This window comes from Alexandromys fortis, unplaced genomic scaffold (assembly GCF_014885135.2).
Source record: "Alexandromys fortis isolate MF-2015 unplaced genomic scaffold, M_Fortis_MF-2015_v1.1 scaffold_6, whole genome shotgun sequence".
In the NCBI taxonomy this organism is placed as follows: domain Eukaryota; kingdom Metazoa; phylum Chordata; class Mammalia; order Rodentia; family Cricetidae; genus Alexandromys; species Alexandromys fortis.
Window position 1 is genome coordinate 16,700,734 of NW_026067902.1, and position 27,058 is coordinate 16,727,791.

General features: G+C 43.5%; 2 protein-coding genes across 2 annotated transcripts; both read right to left on the reverse strand.

The window, feature by feature from the left end:
- Positions 1-1,956: 1,956 nt before the first annotated feature.
- On the reverse strand, positions 1,957-14,562 carry Trim69 (tripartite motif containing 69). Its single transcript, XM_050133798.1, has 7 exons — positions 12,799-14,562; positions 10,384-10,860; positions 8,737-8,832; positions 5,592-5,825; positions 4,814-4,836; positions 4,606-4,730; positions 1,957-2,547 (listed from the first exon to the last, which is right to left on the reverse strand). The coding sequence occupies exons 1-7, from the start codon at positions 12,802-12,804 to the stop codon at positions 2,009-2,011; spliced, it is 1,500 nt and encodes a 499-aa protein (XP_049989755.1). The 5' UTR covers positions 12,805-14,562; the 3' UTR covers positions 1,957-2,008.
- A 3,898-nt stretch (positions 14,563-18,460) lies between these two features.
- B2m (beta-2-microglobulin) lies at positions 18,461-24,237 on the reverse strand. Its single transcript, XM_050133790.1, has 4 exons — positions 24,088-24,237; positions 21,406-21,684; positions 20,871-20,899; positions 18,461-19,837 (listed from the first exon to the last, which is right to left on the reverse strand). The coding sequence occupies exons 1-3, from the start codon at positions 24,152-24,154 to the stop codon at positions 20,886-20,888; spliced, it is 360 nt and encodes a 119-aa protein (XP_049989747.1). The 5' UTR covers positions 24,155-24,237; the 3' UTR covers positions 18,461-19,837; positions 20,871-20,885.
- Between the last annotated feature and the right edge of the window lie 2,821 nt (positions 24,238-27,058).

Consider the following 27,058-nt stretch of genomic DNA (forward strand, 5'->3'; position numbering starts at 1 on the left):
TCGAACTCACAGAGATCTGCCTGCCTCTGCCTCCCGAGTGCTGGGATTAAAGGTGCGCGCCACCATTGCCCGTCTTACCACTTTCTTTAATCATTGTGCAGTTTTAGAAATAATTAAAGTATATTATTTGATAGGGGAGACAATGATAACGCCGAGCAAAGTTCCAGGCTCAAATGAGTCCTCGCCGCATCCTGGTTGGAGTGAAGTCATTGAAAGACATAGTAAGGGGCTGGACAAATGGCTCAGTGATTAAGAGCATGTACTGCTCTTTCAGAGGACCTAATTTGGGTTACAGCACCCACATCAGGCAGCTCACAACCACCTAAAACTCCAGCTCCAAGGATGAAACATCTTCTTTGGCACTCCGCAGGCTCCTGCATCCATGTGGCCCACACTCAGATGTAAACGCATACACATAAATAAAAAAATAAAGTATTTTGTTTAGAAAAATAGTAAGTTTTAAATGTAGCCTTTTAATCATGTCATGTTAGTTACCAAACTCATCTATTATAAACATATACATGTTGTACATGAAAGCAACTTAGGTTGGAAATTCCAAGGAGGGGAACTAGGACCATTTCATCAAGAATAATGTGAGTCTTAAGAACTCTAAACTAGGCCGGGCAATGGTGGTGCACGCCTTTAATCCCAGCACTCGGGAGGCAGAGGCAGGCAGATCTCTGTGAGTTCGAGACCAGCCTGGTCTACAGAGCTAGTTCCAGGACAGGCTCCAAAGCTACAGAGAAACCCTGTCTCGAAAAATAAAAAACAAAAAGAGCTCTAACCGTAGAAAGAAGGAAGAATCTAGATGTTGAAAAGAGTAGGATGAAAAATGCTGTTAACTGAAATACAGTCAGGACTGGTGAAAAAAGGACAAAGCAGATGGAAATATGGATGTGCTTTTTTATTAATTCTTTGGGAATTTCTTTTTTTATTGAGCTCTACATTTTTCTCTGCTTCCCTCCCTGTCTCTCCCTCCCTCTTCAGCTCTCCTCCAAAGTCCCCATGGTCCCAATTTACTCAGGAGATCTTGACTTTTTCTACTTTCTACTTCCCATGTAGATTAGATCTATGGAAGTCTCTCTTAGTGTCCACATTGTTGTCTAAGTTCTCTGGGATTGTGGTTTGTAGGCTGTTTTTCTTTGCTTTATGTTTAAAAACCACTTATAAGTGAGTACATATGATAATTGTCTTTCTGTGTCTGGGTTACCTCACTCCAAATAATGTTTTAATATAGGAGAAACAGGTAACTCTCACTAATAAAGCAAGAAAAAAGAACTGAAAAGAGGAAAAAGAGCCAAATGTTTGCTCGACTAAAAAGTATGTTGAGAGAATGCAGAAAAGATTAGTTATAAGCTAATTCAAGCTGTTTTCTACTTTAAGTCTCTGGAGCAAATTTTCAAATTTACAGCAGCATATTTTGGAAAAGAAATGAGATGGGGTTTTTTTTGTTTGTTTGTTTTTGTTTTGTTTTTTGAGTTAGGGTTTCTCTGTAGCTTTGGAGCCTGTCCTGGAACTCTGTAGACCAGGCTAGCCTTTAACTCTGAGAGATCCGCCTGCCTCTGCCTCCTGAGTGCTGGGATTAAAGGCGTGTGCCACCACTGCCCAGCAATCTGGATTTTTATAATCAAACCCCAGCACTGAAAAGAAGATAATTAAACAGGAAGAAGAGTGCAGATGTGCAAGTCCGTCCTCTTAGACTCATGCTGGCAGCGCATTTGTAAAGGGCTTCCAACCATTGCAAAATCAAGGAGCAGTTTGCTGCAGAAACAAACACGAGGATCATACTCAGGGAAGCGCCTGTGTCTTGGAAGACCCCAGAGAAGTAGAATGTTATCTTGAGAGGCTTCAGCAAAATCCATGTAGGAAACTGAAATTCAAGTCAGTTTGTGAATCCTGCTTCCATTATTTCAGAGTTCCCCGTAAATTGGAAAAAAAAATCCAGTGAAATTGGTAAACTATTTCAACATTTTAATAATGCTCTGAATTTATACAATAGTATGACTAATTACTGTGGATGTACGATATACAATGGTTCTTTATTCTCTCCACCATCATTAAGGCAGGGGCAGAAGTAGGGGAAAAGTTTCTCCATGAAAAGACAACTGAAGGTGTAAAGATGGGTCATGGTGGCAGCGTTGTAGAAGGACACCTGCCCTCCCTCATAATCCACGTATATGCCCACCCTGTTGAGCTCACCCACTTTCAGGCTACAAGAAGGCAAATCCAGAGCCTTTAGATCAGTTTGGTTCCTCAGTCTTAAAAGCCAGAATCCTTGCTCAGGAGTGAGAGGGCAGCTCCCTTTCCGAATGATGGACTCTTTGACGACTCCAACTGTCCATTTTGGCTTCCTTCCTACTTCCACTTCCCAGTACCACTTTCCAGAGGTGAAGCCTTTTGAGCCCAGTACAGCCACACTGGAATCGAACCTCTCTGGATCATCAGGCATTACCTGCTTCACATCGCCATGACACACACTGGTCCGGCTTTTGGATAGCACCAGATTTGGATGAGCTGTTTTAGGATCCAGCGTTATTTGAGACAGGCCTAGTAAGAAAATGAGATAGCAGGAAAGGGGGTGAATGCCATTTTCCATAGTAAGAAATAATACTAACATAGATACTTTGTTTTCATTCCAATATGCAGAAACCCTTGGTCAGAAAGTTTCCCATGTACTTTCTGTTGCGTGGTGTCCATGTATAGACCTTTTTATATTAGGGATAAAGACAGACTTTGCTCTGAATTAATTTATGTTCTACTGAAGAAACAATACAAATAACGTGAATCTTGACTAATGCCAAGGGGTAAAATTAGGTGAGGCTGTCCTAGGAGGTGTCCCTGAGGAGCAAGTCTCAACTGGGATGTAACAGGAAATGTCCACTCTGGGCGAGCAGATACTGGAAGGAAGATGAAATGCAGCTGGGTGCTTGTGTAGGAGAGATTGTCTGTTAGAACTCGGGAAGACTGGGGTACCTGGTAGAGATTGTGTTTGGTTCAACATGCAGAGAGGCATTGTAGCTCTAGAGTGGTGTGTGCACTGCTCTTCAAACTATGTGGTTACCAGCCTGGGACAAGATAACACACACAATGAAAGAAAGCCACATTTAGAAATTTGTATGACAATCTAACAATGTAGTTTTATGTCATTTGAATCTGTTAATTACAAAACCAGGCCTGTACTTTGTAAACAATCTTTAATTTCACATTTGTAAGTACTTAATTTATATTGTATTCTACAGTAGTCGAATTCTGTGACAGATGGAGATATTTTTAAAATATGTAAAAACTAAGAAAATTTGCCTCATAGAAATAGACTAGTGATCACAGGAGGCCAGGAAGGATAGGAGGGATGGGGTAGAATGATAATGGATAACAGAAACCTAAATACAGTAAGATAGATGTTAATTTCAGAGTTTTATAGCACAATATGGTAATCATAATCTGCTATATATATTTTTTCCCAGTGAATTTGTTTTGTTGACAGTGCTCGAAATCAGGGCCTTGTATATGTAAGGCCAGCACTCTATTACTGAGCTGTATCCCCAGACATTTTTTATATATTTTTAACCAACTAAAAGAGTTCAAATGTTTCCACATAGAAGTGATAAATGTTTGAGGAAACATAAATATTATTAATGATTTAATTATTGTATGTTGCATACATGTATTAGATATTATATTGCATTCACCTGGAGAATGTGACAGGGATATATTTATGATTTTAACTAGGTTAATAACAAACAATAATAGTATCTATATGAATTTTGCAAAAGCTATCTAAAATTTTATTTCTATACATATCTAGACTATTGCTTCTTTTTTTTTCTGAAATACCGCTTGTGTTTTGTCCTGTTCAGACCTTTGATATTTGCAAGAATACAAAAATGCGCTCATTAGTCATATCTACTGAAATTAGATACGTTTTTCTTTGGGAAAACTGGTTGTTGTTTTTTTTTTTTTTTTTTTTGAAGCACTGATGATCTCTAACACTCTCTTATAATGTTGTGTTCTATGCTGTGGCTGGCAAGCCCTAAAAGACCTGTAAGGACTCTAAATATATGCAAGGAGTATGTATGGAAAATGCCTTCAGAGCAGAGACACTCCAGAGATTCATGTAGCTGATGCAGCAAAATAGGATAAATTGTGGCCATTTCTACACATTCTATATCAAACAAAATCATAGGCTGAGGAGTAATTATAATATCAGACTCGTATGTATTATTAGTTCAAAGATACATATTCTTAGGTCATAGCAGCAAAAGAAAAAGAAAAGGTATTTTTGACTAAACTCCACCCCAAGGGCTGGAGATATGGCTCAGTGGTTAAGAGCACTGGCTGCTCTTCCAGAGGTCCTGAGTTCAATTCCCAGCAACCACATGGTAGTTCACAACCATCTGTAATGAGATCTGATGCCCTCTCTGGCATGTAGGCATACACGCAGACAGAGCACTTGTGTACATAAAGTACATAAGTAAGTCTAAAACTTCCACCCAAGTCCATCTCCATCCTGTCTCAAACAAAAGAACTAACTGGGGCCACAGCAGAGGCCCCACAGATGAAATGTAGATTAAGGTCATAGGAATGAGTAGCTACTTCCCACTATACCTGGACAAAGAATGGACTGCATTTCCTTCCAGGTTGTATACTGGATGGGACCTTTGAAGCGGCCTGGGCTCAGCTTTTTGGAGATAAGCTGACTGGGAGTAAGTGCCCTCATTCCTTTCTCCACACTGTAAGGGACACAAAGAGTTTATTTTTTAGGCATCCTCAGGGACAGAAGGCAAGGGACAGAGTGCCATGGAGGAGCACTTACCTATCTATGAGCTTTGTGATGTCCTAAAATAGAAAAGGAGAGATAGAGCAGTCAGATGCCTGTTTATCATCTCTAGAAGTCTGTCTGGTTGTTCTGGTTGAACACCATCCAGGTTTAATTGTCAATACTGGCTTCCTGTGCAGGTGGTCCTCAGCCCATCTTCAACAACAGTTTGCATCCTCCATGGGCTTTTTCCTCAACACCCCAATCTAACCCGGGAAAAACTGACCTCTCACTTGCTAACTTCCTGATTTCTGTAATCCCAACTCTCATAGGAAACAGTAAAGGTGCCAGTAAGTTCATAGTTAAGGTCAACTTTTTTTAAAGTGAACACTTCTAAATCCTCCCACAAGATAAAATCAGAAGTAATCCCAGTGCCAAGGGTAACTAAACTTTTGAGTACTGAGGTGATCACCAGAGACTTCAGGTAGCAAAGTTTGACAAAAAGATTTTTAAATATTTCAGATTATGATTTCTGTAAGCCCAAAACTCAACAAAAGGCTATCAGAGACATTTTTTTAAAAAAAGAAATAAAGCTTCAAGGTTCTTTAGGAGAAAACAAAAATATTGATGAACTTGTACTAATCATGTGTTTTAGCGATGTGAAAGCACAGCTTCCCACTGAACTCAGAACAAAAGCAGCCTACGTTTCTCCCAGAGGATCTTAAAGCGCTGCCATGGTTGGGCTGGGTGCAGATCAATTGAGCTTTCCTTGCCCCCCAACCCCAGGCCCCTTTCCTCCAAGTGTACCCATAATCAAATTGGTGTGGAATCTCACTTTGAGGAAGTCGAAGGGATTCTGCTGTTCAATCCGTGTCTGAATGTTTGCCAGCATGTCTCTGGCGAGAAGACACTGTTCCTGAAGCTGGTTCAGATTCGCCTCCATCTCCTCGCTCAAGACTTTTCCCTCGTTCCGGAGCTCGTTTAGAATGTCCTTCTCTTTGTTGTGCAGGAACTGATGCAGTTTTAGAAACTCCAGGGAAAGTTGTTGTTGCAATTGTATCTTGTTGTCCTGGAAACCTCCATAATCATCACCACGATTACTACTGAGACTAGCTAGCACTTAGAGACAGGGGCTCACACTACACAACGCACCTTGGAAAATTCCATACAAGTGATTATTTAGCATCAACATTCAGTCCTACCTAGCAGAGCCCTATGGGAGGCTTAATCCTTCTTTCCCAACTAGTTTAATGGTGTAAGAGGAAAGGTTTTGCTTTCATTTTGTTCCTCAGTGCTTGGATGATAACCAGTGTTCTATTAAATAATGTGGAGTCATTCAAACATTCTAAAAAGATGTTTTTGGAGAGAGGTGGTTTTGAGACAAGATTTCTCTGTGTAGCCTTAACTGTCCTGGAATTCACTCTGTTAACCAGGTAGGCCTCAGACTCAAGAGATCCACCTGCCTCTGCCTCCAGAATGCTGGGATTAAAGGCATGTACCACCACCACCCAGCTAAACATTCTAAAATTAATGCCAACAATACCTTCCTAGACTGGCAAAACCGTATCTACCAAATGATACTGTTAAACTAGGGCCATAAGGAACCTAGGGAACCTATTCTTTCAAAACCAAAACTACTCTTGCTGCCAGGACAACATAAAAGAAACAGGTTATGAACAATGCATAAAGTGCTAAACTTGATAATCACTACACTTGAAGTTTGTGCATGCAAGGTGTGTGTGTGTGTGTATGTGTGTGTGTGTGTGTGTGTGTGTGTCCATCCACAACTTCCTCCCTGGTGAACTCTGTATAGCCTGGCTTCTTAGTTCCTCATTGTCTTTATTTCTAATAACTTAGAACTTTTTCCTCTTATTCTCAACCACACATAGAATTTTATCATTTACAGAAAATGTATCATCTCCATGTATCATGACTTTTTGCTCCAAGTTCACTTGTTCCCTACTGGGGCACTGTTGAAAGTTTGTATTCAACCTGGGCGTGGTGATTCAAGGCCCTATTCCCAGAGCTTGGTGGAGGGGACAGGGGGACAGAGGCAGGAAGATCGCTATGAGTTCAAGGCTAGCCTGGTCTACATAAGTGAGTTCCAGGGCTAAATGAAGAGACCCTTTTCATTAAGAGCATATGGTGTAGGGAGGTGACCATATAGATGTGGTGATAGATCAAATAGGAGTGAATAGCGAACCTGGAGCCCAAAAGCTGGAGAAAAGCTGTCAGCATTAGATTTAAGAAAACAACAAAATAAGTTGGTAATCATTGCCCCGCCCCCTGTTTCTGTTAATAAACTTCCATCTTCATTGCCTGTCTTATGTAGCTTAGATTCCTTGGACAACTATTATTATTCTCTTAAAATAGTCTTAACTGTTCTTCTCACCCACGTGTTTCCAGTTTCCCTTTCACCTTTCTCAGGATTTCCCAGTCTAATTAGTTCCACTTCCTCTAACTGCTTTTTTTTTTTTTTTTTTTTTTTTTTGGATTTTCAAGACGGTTTCTCCGTAGCTTTTGGTTCCTGTCCTGGAACTAGCTCTTGTAGACCAGGCTGGCCTCGAACTCACAGAGATCTGCCTGCCTCTACCTCCTGAGTGCTGGGATTAAAGGCATGCGCCACCACCGCCCAGCTTGCATTTTAAATATTAAAATTAGTATTTATCTTAAGCTCATTCTATGCTTTCTAGAAAATACCCCCCCCAGCAGCTTTAAATACCTTTAAATCTAATGCTGACAGCTTTTCTCCAGCTTTTGGGCTCCAGGTTCGCTATTCACTCCTATTTGATCCATCACCACATCTATATGGTCACCTCCCTACACCATATGCTCTTGTTTATCTCTGTATATACACTGCTCATTTAGTGCCAAACAATCAAGTGCCATTGTTTTTGGCATACTAACCTGCAACAGTTTTCTAACCATATGGTCTTATCATTGTCTCTCTAACTCATTTTTTTTTTTTTTTTTTTTTTTTTGGTTTTTCGAGACAGGGTTTCTCTGTGGTTTTGGAACCTGTCCTGGAACTAGCTCTGTAGACCAGGCTGGTCTCGAACTCACAGAGATCTGCCTGCCTCTGCCTCCCAAGTGCTGGGATTAAAGGCGTGCGCCACCATCGCCCGGCTCTCTAACTCATTTTTCTCATGCATGCTAGGCAAGTATTCTACCAACAGCTGAGTACATTTCCAGCTCGTGACTTCTTTAGTGCATCGTCCTCCTCCACCTAAATTAGAGTCTCCACATAGCTCTCTCTTTGATACTCTGTTTTCGTATCATATTGTACTAGTCACTATTGTTATTTCTTGGTATTGCTGGCATTATTTAATACCTGTCTCCCAAACTAAGATTCTAGTGTGGGATTCTAATGCCTTGGCCCATTTGATAAATATTTGTTGAATGAATATTGGTTGTAGTTTCTGATTATAATTGGCTGTAGTTTCTGTGGAGATAATTGCCACATAATTTAGCCCCCAACCTAGATACTGATTTGCTGACTTTTTACTATTGTTTAGCACTCCTGTGAAGCCTAAAATGGAAAGACATGTATAGGCAACAGCTTTACATAGTTTGGGAGCAGTTAAGGAAGATAAATCAGATGGGGGGGGGATGTAATCTGAGAATCCATGGTTCAGAGGTACCAGGTTATAAACTCAAAGGAAATAAAAGTATTTCTTTGGACATAGCCATCTTTGGTAGGTTTTACTGGGGAAGTCTTTATTTTGCCATAGGTGAAAGGACAAAGCAGATCTCAATAACACATTGTTCACCTAGTGACTTAACCATCAAAAGACGGCATATTAGGACAAAAGGCAATCTGTTCAATTGATCAAATATTGGGAACTTTTCCCACCATATGTTTCTTCCTATCCTGCGTGAACAAACTGGCACTAACTGTAACCCAGGTGCCCTTTATATATTGATATAGCTGGAGGGGACATTCCAGCTCTGCTTCATAAACCCTTTCCCCTGCCCCTCACCTTGTAAGCAGCAATAGCATCTTTCTGCATAGTTCTGAGAGACTGAAGCTCCGTGAGGGTGTTCTGAAGTTGGCTCTGATAGGTAGCTAGCTCATCCTAAAAATAGCAAATAGAATTAACCCACAGCAATTTGGGAGATAAAGAAAACAAAGCACAATTACTGGAGAGATGATGCCACACAAACATGAGGGCCTGAGTAAACAGCTGGGCATGGTGGCACACACTTAAGTCTAGTGCTGGGAAGCTGGAGACAGACTCCTTGGGACTAGCCAGCCCAGCCTAATCTGCAAACCCAGGTCTTTGTGAGAAACCCTATCTCCAAAAACAAGGCAGACAACTCCTTGAGGTACAGCCTAAAATTTTCCTCTGGCTTTCACATGCATGTACACACATGTGTATAGCACAAAGAGACATCTGTGGGACAGGAAAAGAGCTGTGCCAATAGCACAGGGAGGCAGATGTGGAATAGGACAGGCTAGGCAAGGTGGGAAGTCCAGTCCTGGCTCCAGAAGAGATTCTGCCACGGTGTACAAGGCACACCAGTATTTGTTTGAAATTTTAACATACGATAGCGCATTGCTGGGATGGGTGAGATGGCTCTGTGGGTAAAAGGCACTCATTGCTAAACTTGTCAACCTGAGTTCAGTCTCCAGAAACCACATCATGGAAAAAGGACCAACTCCTTCAAATTGTTCTCTCTCTCTCTCTCTCTCTCTCTCTCTCTCTCTCTCTCTCTCTCTCTCATGTGTGTGTGTGTGTGTGTGTATATCTCGCACACACACACAAGGAAGTGGGGTGGAAAAGACATCTATAAAAACATGGTGTGCCGGGAAATAAATAAGCTCTGAGGTGTTCTTTCTTTGGAGTTCTCCCACTCTCTGGAGTTCTCTCTCATTTTTCTCTAATAAGTCTGTGTTCACTCAAGTAAACTCTTGTAACAAAGACATGTTACACTTCCACTGTGCCATAATTCCTGCCTCTTGAGAACTGTGACTAGGGCTGAGGATTGGCTCAATAGCATAGTACTTGTTTTGCTTACACTATGCTCTGGGCTTAATCCCAAACACCACCAAAACAAAATTTTTGAGTATAATAAGGTTATACTCAAACATCTTATTATCTAGATATAGGGATTTGAGGAGGCTACCGTAACTGCATCTGGACACCTTTCCCTACGCTGTTCCCATTGGAGCATTTCCTTCTCCCTTCTGCCCATCCAAGCCCAAACGATTCTCCAGTTCTAGTCTCATACCTTTCCTTCACTGAATCTCCCCTGCCCCTCTCAGAAATCCAGAACACTTAGAAATTACAGATGTGACAAACTTCACTCTCACTAATAATTGTCATATACTGTTTCCATTGTTGTGCTTATTTGACACTTCATCAAAGTTTGAAACCTTTATAGCAGGAACACTCTTTTCTGTTCAAGTTTTACCCAGTGTGTGACTGAAGGAGTCAGCCATAGCTCCCCCTTAATGCCTTTCCTACATGGGAGCTTCTCTACGGAAAGAACTTTCCAGGGCATGTTGTATTTCTGAGGGCACTACACTTTCTCATTATTTGAATAAAGGGATGAGGTCAGAAGAAAGAAGCAGCCCTCCAAAAGAGTTTTCCTAAGGGATTGCTCGCGGCCCAGGTCTCACACACCGTAAAGAAACGGACAGCATCAGAGATTTGCAGGAAATCCTTAGACTGCCCCATAGACAACCGTGCATCCTTGCATTGAAAGCAGATCATTTTCCCTTCTGGCTTACTGAACAGTTTCAGGTTCTCTCCATGCTCTTGGCACTGCGGATGGCCCTTGAGCAGGGGTGACTTCTTAATCTTCTCTACCAGCTTCTCCAGCACAAGGTTGAATGTACAGTTGCTATACTGGCATAGCATCTTACAGTCAGGACAGAACGTTTCCTTTGCATGCAGTTTCCAGAAGTTTTGAATACAGAGTTGGCAGAAGTTGTGGCCACAGCTCAGCATCAGTGGATCACGGAACCAATCATTACACAGTGGGCAGTGGAGCTCCATCGTAATATCTTGTATCACCACTTTTGAGGGTGCGTGGGTGGTTGGATCAGACATTTCAACATAGTTGCCTGGATCGAAGTTAGAGGAGGGCCTGGAGGATACCTTTGGGAAAGAATAGCTTAATTAAGGCTCTCTCACTGCCCATTTCAATACACATGGATGTAGAACTCCATTCCTAAAGGAGCTGAGAATTCATTCACCCAAAGCATCGTAATCTCTTCTTTGAAAATAATGCAATGGAAGCTGAAGAGATGATTCAGCAGTTAAGGACACATACTGCTGTCACAGAGGACCCAAGTTCAGTTCCCAGCACGCACTAAAAATGGCTATAACTACAGTTTTTGGAAACCCAACACGTTTTCTGGCCTTCACAGGAACTACACACATTTAGACCCACATACACATAATTTAAAATAATTAAATAAATAAATTAAAAATAAAACAATACAGTGAATTTAATGTCTTCTAACATCATAGTTTGTGGCACTATTTCAAGCTTTAATGCAGACCCAAAGCAGGAGAAGAAATTACTCTTTCAAAGATAAAGATACATATTTTGTTGTACATTACTCTCTTTACCAATCTTCTCCAGTTATGCTTTGAATTTTTTATTTCCAGTTTCTGTTTCATTGATTATATTTTTATTTTCTATGGATCACGCATACCTAGAAATGAAGTGTCTGGGGCATCCATCCTGAGCACAGTTATCCCACTGACATCAGAATACACATTATTTTTATATGTACATGGAACATTCTCTAAAACCATATGTTAAGTCACAAGACAAATCTTAATACATTTGAAAGGATTAAAATCATATGAAGTGTGTGATGGGTTGAATAAGATTGGCCCCTTTAGGCTCATAGATTTGAATGCTTGGTCATTAGGGAGTGGACTACATGACAGGGATTAGGAGGTGTAACCTCTTTGGAGGAAGTGTGTTCTTCTATTTTGTTATTGTCTTCCTGACTTTGACTTTAAAGGGATCAGAGTATAGTATGAAAAGGCAATGGCAGTTGGTTTTTCTCCTCCAGAAAATGTAAACAAAATATTTGCTGCTCAGTTTCCTTCAGTGGCCAAGGACAAAGAAGAATGTGAGCAGACCTCAAAGTCGTGCAGTAGAGGAGGTTAGAGCCTGATCATCATAGCAAAGAACTGCAGGCGGCAAATTCAACCTCAAGCTGTTGTGGTGGGATGGGCCTGGAATTCCGACATTTGTGAGGTGGAGCAGGAGGATCTTGAGTTCCAGACCAACCTGCATAAAGAAATCTCAACTCAAAACTTAAACCTACCAAATCAGAACACCAAACAGTAAGTTTCATAAGTAAAAATTTGGGGAAAATGATAAGTCAGCAAGGTGGGGGGCAGGGGGGTTCATGTGTTGGGATTTCTTGATGAGCTTTAGTGGGGTTTCCCCTCTTCTGGTAAATTATCATTTTCTTTAGTCTCTCTGACAACACTAGAGTTTAGAAGTCTGACTTCCTTTAGTTTTAAGGTGTCTTAGAACAAGAAAATCTATTTAAAACCTTTATCTGGGCTGGGGAAACGGCTCAGCAGGTAAAGATGCTCACCTCCAAGCTTGAAGACCCAAGTTCAATCCCTGGGATGGAGGAAGGAGTGAACAGATTCCTGCAAATTGTCCTCTGACCTCCACACTTGCTATTGCATGCACACCCACACACATACACAAAATACACAAATCTAATTTTAAAAATATTAACTTCTCTATTTTAACTTAACACACCAAATGTGATAGTATGACAAATTATAATTAATAATTTTCATCAAAATATAATATTATTAAAAAGTAAACTTTTGTATAATGTTTATTTCCGTTATTCAAAAGTTATGGTAGATTTTCTTAGTTTCTTACCCTCCTCTCTTATTTCTGTTTTTTCAAAGGCCTAGAGAGCATAGAAGGTTAAAGCTATACATTAAATATTACCTTGATTTCCTTTCTTGATCCACAGTCCATACCCCATTCCTATGATCTTGTTTTCCACACTATCCAGAAAGCCTACAGGGTTGTTGGAAACTTACCTCCATGGAGCTTGGTCATCAGGCCACCAGGGGGCAGAGACAGGCAACTTGGCTTTGCTCAGTGGGCCCAGGATGGCTGCAGACCGGTAGTCCTGGGCTTGTTAGTTTGCTAGGGACAGAGTCAGGGCCCATGAGAGGAGGAGGGAAAGTCCAGGAGCTGGAGAAGAGAGGCAAGGCCAAAGAGAGGTCTGGCAGGTTCCGTGACAGTTTGTCAGTTGCCTTGGTCATATTCACTTTCAAGAAACTCTGATCGGATTGGAATGGCCTGCCAACCCCTTTCATTTTAGTTTATTTGGGGTAGGGTTCTTTTAAATCGAGGTGGTAATCTAATTTTTAAATATTTAATCTTGTGTGTGCCTGTGCATGTGTGTGCCACATGTGTGGAGATGCCCACAAAGACCAGAAGAGGGATCAAATTCCCTGGGGCTGGAGTTACAGGTAGTTGTAAAAACCACCTGATGTGGGTGCTGCAATCAGACTCTGTCCTCTGTAAGCAAAGTACACGCTCTTGAAGGCTGAGCCATCTCTTCATCCTGGTAATGTCATCTTCAGGTTTACAGATCTCACTTCGGAATGAGGCTGCTCTAGAAGAGAGAACTCAAACAGCAGCAGCAGCTATCCACCTGACTTTAGAGACAGCCTTCACACCCCCTCCCCGGGCCCGCCATCTCAAGGACACTGGACCTTTAGCGGGTAGCTCTTTCCCTCTCACCTTCCTGCCATCTATTGAAGAAGATGTGAGCGAGTAGCAGGGCCTGAGGTTGGGCCCTACGGAGGCAGGGAAGATGCTTTCACACAGCTTGCTCTAGTGCTTTTAGCTTAGAGATTTGCACTAGACCATGCTCATCCAGGGCATGTAAAGAACTATCTCAGAGCCAGAAGGTTCGCTGTTTTGTTTATAGTAATTCTAACCCAATATATTGTCTGCAGTGGGTAGTGCCTGTCTGCTCATATGCCTTGCTCCTCTGGCTTTGCACAGGCTGTCCCTTCTGCTAGGGGGCGCTCTTTGCCAAGAGAGTTGCTGAGAAATCAGAGAGGGGTAGCTCTTTATGTAGCTGCACCTTACAGCTGTTTCCATCTTAGCTCTGATTATACTCCGTTGTTTCTTTCATAAAACCTATTTGCTTTATATATCTCCCAAGAAACTGAGCTTCTTGAGAGGAAGTACTACCTTCTTAGGCCCCCAGGCCTACCACACTATCAATATGTAATAAACGCTGGCTGAGAGAGTGAACAAATGAGGGGCACCTGTGGATGGCCTCTTCCCCGGCCCCGCCTCCTTTCTGTTTGCTTGTTTGGTTTTATTATATTTGGGAGGAGGTGGTTTGGTTGTTTAGTTGGCTTGGTTTGGTTTTGGTTTTTGGTTTTAGAAGCAGGGCCTCTTTACATAGCATTGACTGCCTTGGAATTCACTATGTAGACCAGATTGGCCTCGAACTCAAGGAGATCTGCCTACCTCTGCCTCCCAAATGCTGGGATTAAATGCCCTGCATGTATGTTTGGTTTTTATATTTGGTGCTATGATTAGCTCAGTACCTTGTACAAGCACTCTAATTACGGCCCTAACCCAGCCTTCTTTCCAATCGGATGGCTGAACAACCGCTGCTCTTCTGGCTTGTTCAGAAAAAGAAGAGAGTGGCTCTTCCACAAAAAGCACTTTCCTATCACGGAAGCCAAGAGGCATGAAGACACCACACTGGCAGTTTCTCTGTCTTCCCTGTAGAGGAACAGTGAGACCGGTAGAGCCACACCGGGGGGGGGGGGGGGGGGGGGGGTGTTCATGTCTTTTGTGTGCCTCAGAAGAAAGGAGTATAAACCACAGGAACTTTTCCTCTGCTGCAAACTAAGAGTGGAGGGACGATCTCTCAAACACCGCCTGATTGACGTCTTCTGTAGCATGAGGGTCTCTGTCACTGGACAGCACAACAACAAACCCCCATATTTGCTCCAGTCAGAAATCTACCTGCATGATCCCGGGGCACTGAAACTAAAGGAGCAGGGGAGACGCACAAGGCTAACCTTTAAAACTTATGCTCTGTTGGCAGAAAATGCTGTGGGCTGCTAGGCATGGTCGTGCACACCTGTAAAACCAGCGCTTGAGTGACAAGCGGGGAAACCAACCAGTTCATGGCTAGCCTGGAGTTCAGAGTGAGTCCTTGTCTCAGAAATCCTTTTTAAAAACCCACAGAACTGTGTACTAATAAATATTCAAAACTGTTAACAGTGAGGCTGCTGCTCCTAGCTTTGGACACCTCTTTTTAGAACTATCCGGTGAAAAGCTGGGCTTGGGGGCTCATGCCTATACCCAGCCCTTGGGAGATGGAGGCAGGAGGATCATAGTGAGTTAAAGCCAACCTCAGCTATATGTTTGTTTGAAATGTCTAGGGGGGTGGCTCTGTATGAAGAGGTTAAGGATCTGACTTGGAATCCTCAGAACCTGCTTAGAGCCAAGTGCCATAGCTCATTGTAATCCCAGTGTTCCTACCATAAGACAGGAAGTGGAACCAGGAGGATCCCAGAAGCTTGCAGGCTAGCTAACCTACAGAAAAGAGAACCTGTCTCAACCTAGGTGGAAGGTACGGACCAACACCCAAGGATATTCTCTGACCCACACATGCGTGCTCCCTCCACGTGCATGTCCACACACAAATAGACTGCTCCACCAAACCCCTGCTGCCCAGTGAGACCACTACCTTCCTGGGAGCCTTTGGAAGCTGGGTGGTGGGCCCCAAAGAGTCAAAAGAGTAAGAGTAAAAAACAACCAACAACATATCTCAAACACAGTGGCAAAAATACCGCACAATACAGCATTACTGTAGGGATTTGGGTATAACCATGGAACCTGGTAGACAATTGGAAGCCTCGGAAGGAAATTAGTGGAGCTGAGGGGTGGGAGCCATGCCTAGCACTCCATCACAGGCTCCAACCTAGTCACCCAGGCAACACTACAGAGACACGTGACTCTGGTAGGCTCTCCTATCCACTCTGCCTCGTACAATCACAGGCCATGACTACATTTTACCTCTCCAGGCAGGGAAAGAGAGGCCTTCCAGTGAGGCTGGGCAGCCCTTGAAAGCAAAGCCCATCACCTCGTCTCTACGTAAGCATCCAGCAACTGATCGGGAACCTATCTGTTTTATCCTTTTCATCTCAAGAATTCCTGCCAGGGTAGCTATTGGGAGGGAGAACTGGAGCATGTGCTGAGTTTGTTACACTGGTGGGGCTGGACCGTGCTAGGCTGTGTAGATGGAGATAACCAGGAAGAAGGCTGTCAAGGGACACTCCAGGTTGCAGAGCAGAGATCACAAAACAGGTTGATAAGGTGTAAATTCCATCTAGAATTCCAGTCTTGCTTCTCCTCCCCAGCCCTGGTACCCCTGCCTCCTAAAGCTTTGTGAACTGCTCACTCAGAGCGGGTTGCCACATCACCAGACTGCAGGCAAAAAGTGCGGGTTGGTTAGCAAAAGGACTTCCCCACACACTTCCCCCTAGCTTCCTCTTTCACCAAAGCCCTTTGTAGGAAAAGGGAAGGGCCATTGTTCTCCTTTCCCATCTGCCCGCACAGATTACATCAGCAGTCCCACTGTCTAATCAGTCCCCAGTGAGGCTTCAGGAAATTAAAAGGCACCTTCTGGTTACTCCGATGATGACATTACTTGTAGTGTCCAGAAACTGAGGGTCAGAGGTCGCAGCCTACAGACACATAAGTCTTTATAATCTGGGTTTACAATCGCATGTAAAAATGTTTAAAATTGTTTTATTTCTTGAAATTGTGTTGACCACCTGCTATGTCTGGCAAATACAACTGAATAAGTACAAGGTAACTCAAAAGGTATAGTTTAGGATTTTTGTTTGTTTTGGTAATTTTACCTAAATTGTCACCATTTCAGAAAAGCATCACAGAGCCAATAGAATCAGAGCTGGGGCTCAAACAATATGGCAAAGTGTGGTGCCAGAGAGGCTGCACACACACACACACACACACACAAGCCAGGTTTACTGATCAAGGTTTAATCAGTGGACACAGGACTTAGGTACAGGAAGTTGGAAATATAGTCCTTCTTGGCACCCTAAGTTCCAAAGGACAGGTAGCAAGGGTTCACCCCTCTACCAGCAGCCCTGGGGTTATTTTCAACGTAATAAGGGTATTTTTTAAGGTGTCTTGTAGGGATCTGGAGAAACGGTTCAGCAGTTTCAAGCAAAGTTTGGTTGCCAGCACCAAAGTCTATAATTCCAGCCTCTGGCCTCCAAGGGGACTAGCCTTCATACACGCACACACACACACACACACACACACACACACACACACACAGCCATGACCAAGTTTCTTTGTAAGGTCTCTTGGTGGAGCCTGGGGTTCTTTGTCCCAGGTCCCTCTCCCAGGCTCTTCTTGAGCTCTTGGCTGCTGGAAGAAGCAGCCTTTGGAAGTGCTAGCCCAATCTCCTTTCCTTCTGCGGAGTTCCCAGGCTGCCACTGAAGTCTTGTGATGTCTAAGCGAAGGAAGAACTTCCCATGAAGCTCCCCTCCCTTGCTTAAGCCCAGCAGGATCACAACCATCTTCAGTTCTACTGAAACTTGACTAACCAAGTAAGATTAAACAGGAGACTGAGGCTCCAACACTATACCTAGTACTCCAAGGAACTCTGTCCCAGATTGTTGTCTTCTGGGCCCATTTACCTCCCATAAAAACCATTAGTGGGGGTGTGGAAGATGCCTCAGTCTTTAGGCCTTAGGACCTGACTGCAACCCTCCGTACTCATGTAAAAGCTGGGAGTGGTGATATTGCCTATCATCCCAGGGCTGGGGAGGTGGACACCAAGGATCCCTGTCTTAGTTATGATTTCTATTGCTGTGAAGAGATCCCATGACCAGGGCAACTCTTAGGAAGGAAAACATTTCATTGGCACTGGCTTACTGTTAAAAGATTTAGTCCATTGTCATCACGGCAGGAGCATGGCAAGCATGCAAGCATAGTTGATGTTGGAGATATACCACCTGAGAATTCTACATCTGGATCTGTAGGCAGCATACTTCCTCCAACAACACCACACTAACTCCAACCAGGCCACACCTAATAGTGCCAGTTCCTATGAGTCTATGGGGGGCATTTTCTTTCAAACCACCACAATCCCTAAGGCTTGCTGGCCAACTAAATCTCCAAATTTGAGGTTCACAGAGACTCTGTCTCAAAATATAAGGTGGCAAGTAATAGCAATTGAGGAAGACAGCCAACAACAAGCACCTCTGGCCTCTGCATCCATACACACACATACACACATGCACGTGCAAACATATTCATACAAAAATTAATTGAAAGGCTTAGCAGTTAAGAGTACTGGCTCTTCTTCCAGAGGACCCAGGGTTTAGTCCCCAGCACCCACATGGTGGCTCACATTCATCTCTAACTCTAGTTCCAAGGGATCTAACACCCTCTTCTGAACTTCCTGGGCACTAAGCATGCATGAAGTATACATATGTACACTTCAATATACATATATGTACACGTATCACATACATAAAAATAAATGAATAATTCTAAATTTGAAATAATAACAATTGAATGAACAAATGAATAAGCTTACTATTAATAATTACTTCACTTTTGGGTTATAGTGACTATTAACTAGTAATTAATTGTTATAACAAAATACTTGACACAAGCTACTTAATAAGATTTATTTAACTTACAGTTTTGAAATTTCAAAATTAAACCATTAGTACAGACTCTATGCCAAAGGTTCCTCCTCCTTCATACCAATAGCAATGGGAAAAATGGGAGTGAGCAAGTGATTACACGTCAGACCAGCAAAAGGGACAGAAGGCCAGGTTTGCTGCCTTTCTAACAGCCTTTTCAGAGCTCAGAAAGATCTCCATGCTCTGGGAGCACCACAGGACCTCCCACTAGACCCCACCTCTTAAAGGGACTTTTGGGGGATACGGCTAAAACTGTATCAGAATTTCATAGTAACTTTTGTATTAGGATTCAAACTTAGTTCCAAATTGATTAGCCTCACTTTGACATTAGCCCTTAGAAACTGAACTGGTAATGCGACTTTCAGACTGAGTGTGCCGAAGGCCCAAGAGAGTTTCACAGGAAACCAGCAGCCGCTGATGCCCCGCCTACATCCGGCAGTAAGAGCCAGTCTTGGGTTTCTGCACGCCAGTACCTGCACACCAACGTCTCTGGGCTTTCGTCCTATCACATAGCCCTGTAGAACCAGCAAACGCTAGTCCACATGGCCAAGACAAACTTTAAGGTGTAGTTTTCGCTCTAGAGCTCTCTGTGAGAGCAGCACTTCTGAAATCCCTACTCCCCTCAGTTTCTCCCTAGTCCCTGTCACCATCCTCTCCTATTGGTTTGCTTTGGAGTCTTTTCTTAGTTACGGTCCTCTAGACCCCTAGTTCAGGACCTGCTTCTGTGAGACCCTCTTCAGACACTCACTGGCTCTCCAGGTAATAAAAAGCCACACGCACACAGCAGACATTTAAGGCTACCTAGAAACCGCTCCACTTAACACTCTAACAATGTCTAGCAAAAGCCCCCTTTTTTTTCTCCTTTATTTTGGAGTAAAAATAACAAAGAGGAAGTAACCTATGGGGTTGGGGGAGAGGATGGCTAAACACAATGGCAGACTTCAGTCGGGTCCGTGTGTTTACCAAAAGGAAAACATCTCAGATTTCTTAGATTTTTAAAAACTGATTTATGTTGTGATAGACCAAGGATGAATAATTGCATCCAACTAATAAGATGTACAAAAGGTTTGATATATGATCAACTATTGTTTTTTAATTATATTCACCAGCAGATATTTTTCTTTAAAATTACCAAAATGGTTTATTTCTGATCAGAATACTCATTGATGCTTTATATTTCAGATATCTAAGATGTTAGTCTTCACTTTTTTGGAAAACATGCAGAGTTGAAAGTTATAAAGATAATGTGTCATTAGTATTCCCACTGCGTGCATACATTGTACAGCATATTAAAAACTGAGAAATACTTTAGAATGAAACTGGTCCAAATGAAGCATCTTCAGATCTGAAAAGAAAAAGGGAAGGGAAGGGAGGGGATGTAGGAAAGGAGGGAGGGAGGGAGGGGCAGGGAAGAGAAGGAGGAAGTTAGTAGAGCAAGTACTTTATTTGCATTACAGAGCTCATCACCAACTGGGTCTAGCTTCTGTACGCAACCACCTTCTTAAAGGAAGTGGTTCCTGGCTCCACCCTTAGGTGATGGTTTGGTCAGTTATCCAACCTCTCTTAATACTGTCTCTCACAAATCAATCCCCCTTTCCTAGAAATAAAATAATACAAGATTTGAATGAGATTCTGACCCTCAAGATCCCTGGACAGTGTGATTTATTTTCTACCACTAGACTGCATCTAACACAGACGCCTGATTCTCCCTCTCTCGTGTTCCTGGACTTCCTTCTGATACAGCTATAGTGCCTTTATGTGAAGTTCCAACATTCTCTGTTCATGTCTTTCCTAGAGTGGTCTGGAATCCTTTAGAAGGTAAACCTAGTGCCTACCCAGTGAGACAGGACAGAAGGCTGAGGGGTGGTGCCGCAGAACTCAGCCTCCCAGCTCTTCTGGCCGAAAAGCAGGCCTCTGCCACACAAAGAAAGCAAGTGGTTCCTTGTCCCAGGCCTTCTCAGAAGAAATGCCAAGGAGAAGACAAAGAACAACCAAGCCCTTGAGGTGGAATAGCTAACTGCCGGTTGGTCTCTCCTGGCCACACACTAACAGTCTCTCTTCTCCCTTCAGAGGGCTAGCGATGGTGGCAGAGCCAAGCCTGCAGTTACATGCCTCCTTGGTGCCAACCCGCAGGATAAAGGAATATAGCCCAAAGGATTTTTCTGTGGCTACCAACAAGCTACCCTGATTAACATTTTTCATACAGTGGCAGGTCTCATCTTAGAGCTGTCTACAAGCAGCTCCTAGCAGAGCAAAGCGAACGAGTCTCTTCCTGCGGTGCTGGGAATAGAACTCAAGGCCTTATGCATGCTAGGCCTGTGCTATACCCCCAACCTCATCCCTCTCAAAGGCCCATTTCTTAAGGTCAAGAAACATACCTCCATGATGCTTGATTACATGTCTGGATCTATGAAAAGAGAAAATGGAAAAAAAATTTTACTTTTATACTGCTAAGTACTAACAGACATCCAAACGTATTACAATAAGATTGGTAAAAATAGATTGTTGCTAGCCTTGAGTGCTTGTTGACAACTACACAGAGATCCACTTCTGTCTACAATCTTCAGTGCCACACCTAGCCAAGGTACTGGAGCAGTCCAGAATTGTAGATGCACGAGGGCTGGGATTGCAGGCCAAGGCCTGTGTCTCCCCAATATGCTCTTTGGCACTTTGTGTACCAGGCTGCCAGGAAAACTGGAGGAAGCCACAGGAAGAAGTCTAGGACAGTGGGTGCTGCTTCTGCCCCTCCCCCCCTCACAGCAGTGAACTACCCAGCATGCTCCACTGATCAGTGCTATGGAGGTATTCCCCAACAATCTCAGTATGCAAATTTTTGAAATAGCAAAGCAGTTTTAGGCCATGACTCAACACAGATCAAGCTTCCAGAAACTAAGGAAGAGCTTGAAGACTCACCCCAGTTGACGACCTTGGGTTCCTTCAGAGTGGTGTGTGTAACTCTGCAGGCATATTTGTCCTTCCCATTGGGTGTGAACTCAGCGTGAGCCAGGAGATAGAAAGACCAGTCCTTGTTGAAGGACAGATCTGACAGCTCGACCTTGTCCATCTTCACCCCGTTCTTCAGCAGCTCAATTTCAATCTGGGGCGGATGAAACTGCGACACGTAGCAGTTCAGGTAGTTTTCTTTCCCGTTCTCTACCGGGTGCCGTGTGTACACTTGCACTTGTGGGGGACCTAAGGATCGCAGGGAAGGACAGATGACAACTGCTGGGCCTTTCCCCTTGGAACCAACTGCACCTCCGTCTATACTGTGCCCCATGCTACATATGGTCATCTATATCTCCTGGGTCCGTTTCTGCTCTGACTTATCCTGTACAGGCCTTTGGTTTTTCCTACCTGGCTTGTAGACTGCTGGAGTTTTAAGAAGCTTCTATTGGAGGCTCTCAAGAACTGCGCTCATCCCTTCCCTTAAGAAATCCCATGGCGCACGTACTTTCCAAAATTCCATACCTCATCCTGCACACCCTCTGCCCCATCCACACCACCGTACCTGTGTCCTCGTCTGCTGCATCAGCCCCTCTCACTTTCTCGTTTTTTTATCGCCTTCCTTTTTGCTTATTACCCCTCCCTAGACTTCCTGACCTATATTTTCTGCTACAGAGCTGAAAACTGAGCATTGCCCCTCGGGGCGGCAGGGTTAGGATTATCTCCTCCCTCCTTAGGTTCCTATGTGACTCAGTCCAGGGGCCAATCCGGCCAAGATACAATCTCTCTGTTCCAGCCTAGAGTTTAAAACAAAACAAAGCTCTGATTTCATGAACTAAAAAACGAATGATATTTAAATATCTACAGAAATATATATACACACACTCCATTAGAACTGAGTGGAGCAATGGACACAGGAGTAGAACATGCATTTCTAGTCAGTGCTTTCAGATGGCTGCCCTAACTAGACATGACAATATAGGGGTATGGAAAGAAAATACTATAAACTCGTTCTAATTGTTATTTGTGTGTGTGTGTGTGCGTGTGTGTGACTGTGCGTGTATGAGCACCATAGCTCTTGTGTGGATTTAAGAGTCAGTTCTCTCCACCCACTAACTGGAATCTGAGACCAAACTCAGGCTTGGGCAAGTGTCTCTACCTGCTGAGCCATTTCTCTGACTCTTTTGTGTTTTCCCCAACCATTTCTCTAGCTCTTACTGAGTCTCCAGACTGGCCTCAAACTCTTGTCTCAGCCGCCCCAGGACTGAGATTACTGGCATGAGTCACGACACCTGCCTTATAATATACTTTCAAATACACATATATTCGGGGTACGTGGTCTCTAAAGGACAGCTGTTTTTCCACATAGAGAAGGCAGCAGGAAGAAGGAGGAGCCTCTGGGAACTGCGGTCAGCTGAATGTATCTAGAAGCCCTGTCAAGAACTAGAGTTAAGGTTTCAGTGAAGCTTTGAGTAATTTTCCTGTAGTTAGAGTGAAGATAAGCCGGAAAGCTCCTTGCATTTGAGGTTTTAGTAACAAGAATAATAAATGCCACAGAGGCCAGAGGCCAGGTCCATCCTGCCTGGAAACCTCTAGGAAACAGCGATCTCTTCTCCGACAACTAAGACAAGTGTTGGGATAGGTTTGAATCTGGGCTCTGCCACTTTGCTACCTCTGTGACTTCGTAATTTGTTTATCCTCAAGAGTCTTGGTAACTATACTGAATTATCTTTACCCCAGCATTCACAACCTCCCTGACTTAGATAAACTTTCCGTTTTCAAAACTGAAAGTAGATGTTCTATGTATCTTGGAAAGAACCAGGCAGTGAGCCAAAAAGGAACGCCTTTGTGAAGGACCAAAGGCCCAAGGCAGCCCAGTGTGGTTAGCGGACTATGACCCAGGAAGGCCAGGGGCACTTCTAGAAACAAATGAGGGTTACAACCAAAAGGTCTACTTTTACCCCAGATGGCATAAATCAACCTCACTTCCTAATCCCGACTGCCATTAATCCCTTGTGTGAATAAATTACTTAAAATCTCGATGCCTCGGGTTCCCCAAAAGAGGAACCATAATGTTTACAAGGTAGGCGCAGTTTCAAAGTTATAAACCAAGCAGCGTCCTCAGCATTACAATAAACTGTCATACCCAGCAGCCTATATGACTATTTTAAAAACATTAATGAGACAAGGTAAGTTAATGGTCAGAAAGCTTTGGAAACAGCAGAGCTGGGACCCACGCCCATCTCTCTAGACTTTGGCTCCGTTGGATCCCAGGCGCCCTAAAGTGCAAAAGCAGCTGGACGGCCGCGGTCTGACTTCCCGGGTTCCCCGGGTCCCAGCCCTGGCTTCCAGGCGTTCAAGGCTCTCTATTCCGCACCTTCAGAGCAGGCCCACCCTTCTCCCTGCGCTCAGAGAGTCTGAGGGTTCCGGCAGGTAAAGAGCAGGAGAGAAAGTTTTCCTACCTCCAGCGCTGACTGTTCATCCACCCAGTCGCAAACCAGCCGCATCCACACCGCTGCCTCAAAGCAGCAACAAGGGGGCGGCGGGACCCCCACCCCTTCCCCGGGAGATCCAACCCTAGCTAATTCCGTTGGAACAGAGAACTAAGGAGAAGTTAAAATTAACTCCAGGAGAGGAGAAAGAAGCACTCACGCTGGATGGCATCCAAGCAGGCTAGGGAGCCAAGAATCAGAAAGACGACGACCACAGAGCGAGCCATTCTGCGCGCTGGTCTGGAGCGAATGGGTGCCGCCTGGTGCTGGGCGCGCACTCTTATAGTCCCCAGAACCGCAGCCAATCAAGACCCAGATCCGGAGGCCGTCATCAGTCTCCTAGCTGGTGACGCTGAACTAGGTTAAAGAGGGACTTTCCCATTTTCAGTTTCATGTTCTTATAAAGTCCCGTGGTGCTTGGAATAGCCGGGGCTGGACCCTTCGCACTGAGCTTGGTGTAGGGATTTCTGGCTGATTCAGTTCTATTCGTTCTGATGCCAACAGTATCCCAGTCCGAGAAGAGCTTAGGACCTGAAGTTTTCATTCTTGAAAAGTAAAGCCAGACTCTTAAGAGCATAAGCTGGCAGAACTGAATCAAACCTTGGGTTATAAATCCAGCCCAGGAATTCAAATGAGGTTTCAGGATTCCCTGCCAAAGACCCTCCTGCCCCAAGAGCAGCTCGGAGATTCTCGCTTGCTTCCCCCAGGTTTCTCCTTTGAGAGTTTTGGGAGCACGTCCTCGGGTACCGTTGCTAAATTTAGGTAAATTTCAGTTCTGTTTGTAGGTCTGGGGGAAAGACAACGGCTCAGAGCTCTGAGTTTCCAGACCATTCTCTTAGTAGTTCCGCCCTAGAACAGTGTGGTAAACTGAGTGGAAAAAGAAGTGACCTGAGTCCACAAATAAATTCTTTTTCTGGATGGGGGCGATAAAACTGAGAGGCGTTCCCTTGGGGGTCCTGTTTTATCCGCTTGCAAGACAAAGGAAATTTTATTCAGAATGTTTATTACATCAGCTATGGACCCATCAAGGAAGTTAAACTCCTGGCCAGCAGCGCGCATGACAGAGACAAGCGGTGACCGCCCGGTGCTGGAGACTTGGCGGCCGCCGAGCTGCCAAGTTGAAGCAGCGTTAGAGAGCGCGCAGTTGGAAGCGGAAGTGGAGCGTGGGGTCTCTGGGATTTACCGTAGCGACTCTGGGCTGGGCTTCCCAAAGGAGCACATAATTTCTGGATTTCTTTGACATGTTTTTAAAACCATTAACAATCTCTAGTGTGGAGCCCGTGTCTAAACTAGAGAAAACAGAATATTCTCCACGGACCTTAATGAGGTAATAAACAGATACCCACTCCTACAGTGCCGACCCAACACATAGTATTATTATCCAGTAATGTTTGAGGGTCATAGTTATTTTGCCATCCCATTCTGTAAGTCTGAAATATAAGAATAATTGTTATGCATAAAAAGCATAACTTAAGATACTTTTCTTCATCTAGTTTAAAAAAAACTCATTAACACATTTAAGACATGAACTATTAATGTTAAATTATACTAAACGCATTAGTGTTGAATTAATTGACTAGAAGATGCTTTCGGAAGCTAGAAAACTACAGGGCTTTTTTTGTTTTGTTCCTAGTTTACTATATCACAGAAAATTACTATATTTAAGTTCATTGAAGATAGAATCTTTTCTACTCACATATAAACCCACTTTAAAAGTAGAAAGAAAGAAGTCCCAGGAGGGAAGCTGAGAGAGGTGCACACATTCCAGTCCCAGGTCCTGGAAAAGCTGAGAGAAGTATTGCTTAGGCCAGAAGTTCGAGACCAGTCTGGACTGTAAGGTCTTATCTCAAACAAAGAAGAGTCAGAGGATGGAGAAGTATTTTCAGTTTTCTGCATGTGGGGACTTCTGTGTTTTCTCAAACTCCCATTTATGGCACGTCTGGATGGTAAGACTGAAAGGAAGGAAAAACTATCGTTCAAAAGGTGAGTGCCGAGGAGGTTGCCGTCAAGCCTGACAACCAAGTTCAATCCCTGGGACCCACCTGGGAGAGAATCAGTTCTGCAAGCTGTCCTCCGACCTCAAACACACACACATCTACATACTCACACACTCAGTCAACAAGCAAATAGAAAAGACAAGAACCCTGTGTGTCTAAGAGGACCGACCTTGGGAGTCCATAAACATGACAATTTAATATTATACCATTGTATAATCTCCCAGGAGACTAATTAACTGGTGGCTTCTTTTTCTTGCTACATGATTGCCTAAAAGATTTTTGCAATCAATACTTCAAGATAGTAAATATTGGCAAGAATTCTTTCAGAAGAACTAGAATTTTTTATATACTCTTGGTAGCAATGTAAACAGCATAAGTATTTTAGAAAACAATATAACAGTTTTATTTAAAGCAAAACATTTTGGGGCTAGGGAGATGGGTCCGTGGCTAACAGCAATTGTTGCTCTTGCAGAGGATTGGGGCTCAGTTCCTAGCACCCATATGGTAACTGACAGTGCTCTGGAACCCTAGTTTCAGAGGATCCAAGGGTCATGTACACGGGACACATACACACATGCAGATAAAATGTCCATACAAACAAAGCAAAGTAAGTCTTAAAAAGGTTTTAATTAAATATAATGGACCATTAGATCCAGTCTCTGTACTCAGGTGTTTTCCAAGGAGAAAGCAAAAGCATGTTATACAATGACTTGTACATGAACATTCACAGCAGCTTTATTTGAAAAAAAAAAAAAACTGTAAACCAGCTGGGAGGTGCTGGTGCACACCCTTAATCTCAGTACCCCAAGACAGAGGCAGGGGGGATCTCTGTGAGTTCAAGGTCAGCCTGGTCCACAGAATGAGTTCCAGGACAGCCAGGGCTACACAGAGAAGCCTTGTCTTGAAAAACTAAAATAAGTAAAGCTGTAAGCCAGAAATAATCCAGATAACTACCAACAGATACAAAATTTGTGGTATAGCTCTGTCGATGGAATACTACCAAGAACAGACAAGAAATCAACTAACGATACAAGAGCATGGATCAAATAATTATTCTGGAAGAAGCCAGACAGGATGTACTCTGCATGAGTCTGCTTATTTAACTTACAAAGATACAGTAGTCTGTAGTGACAG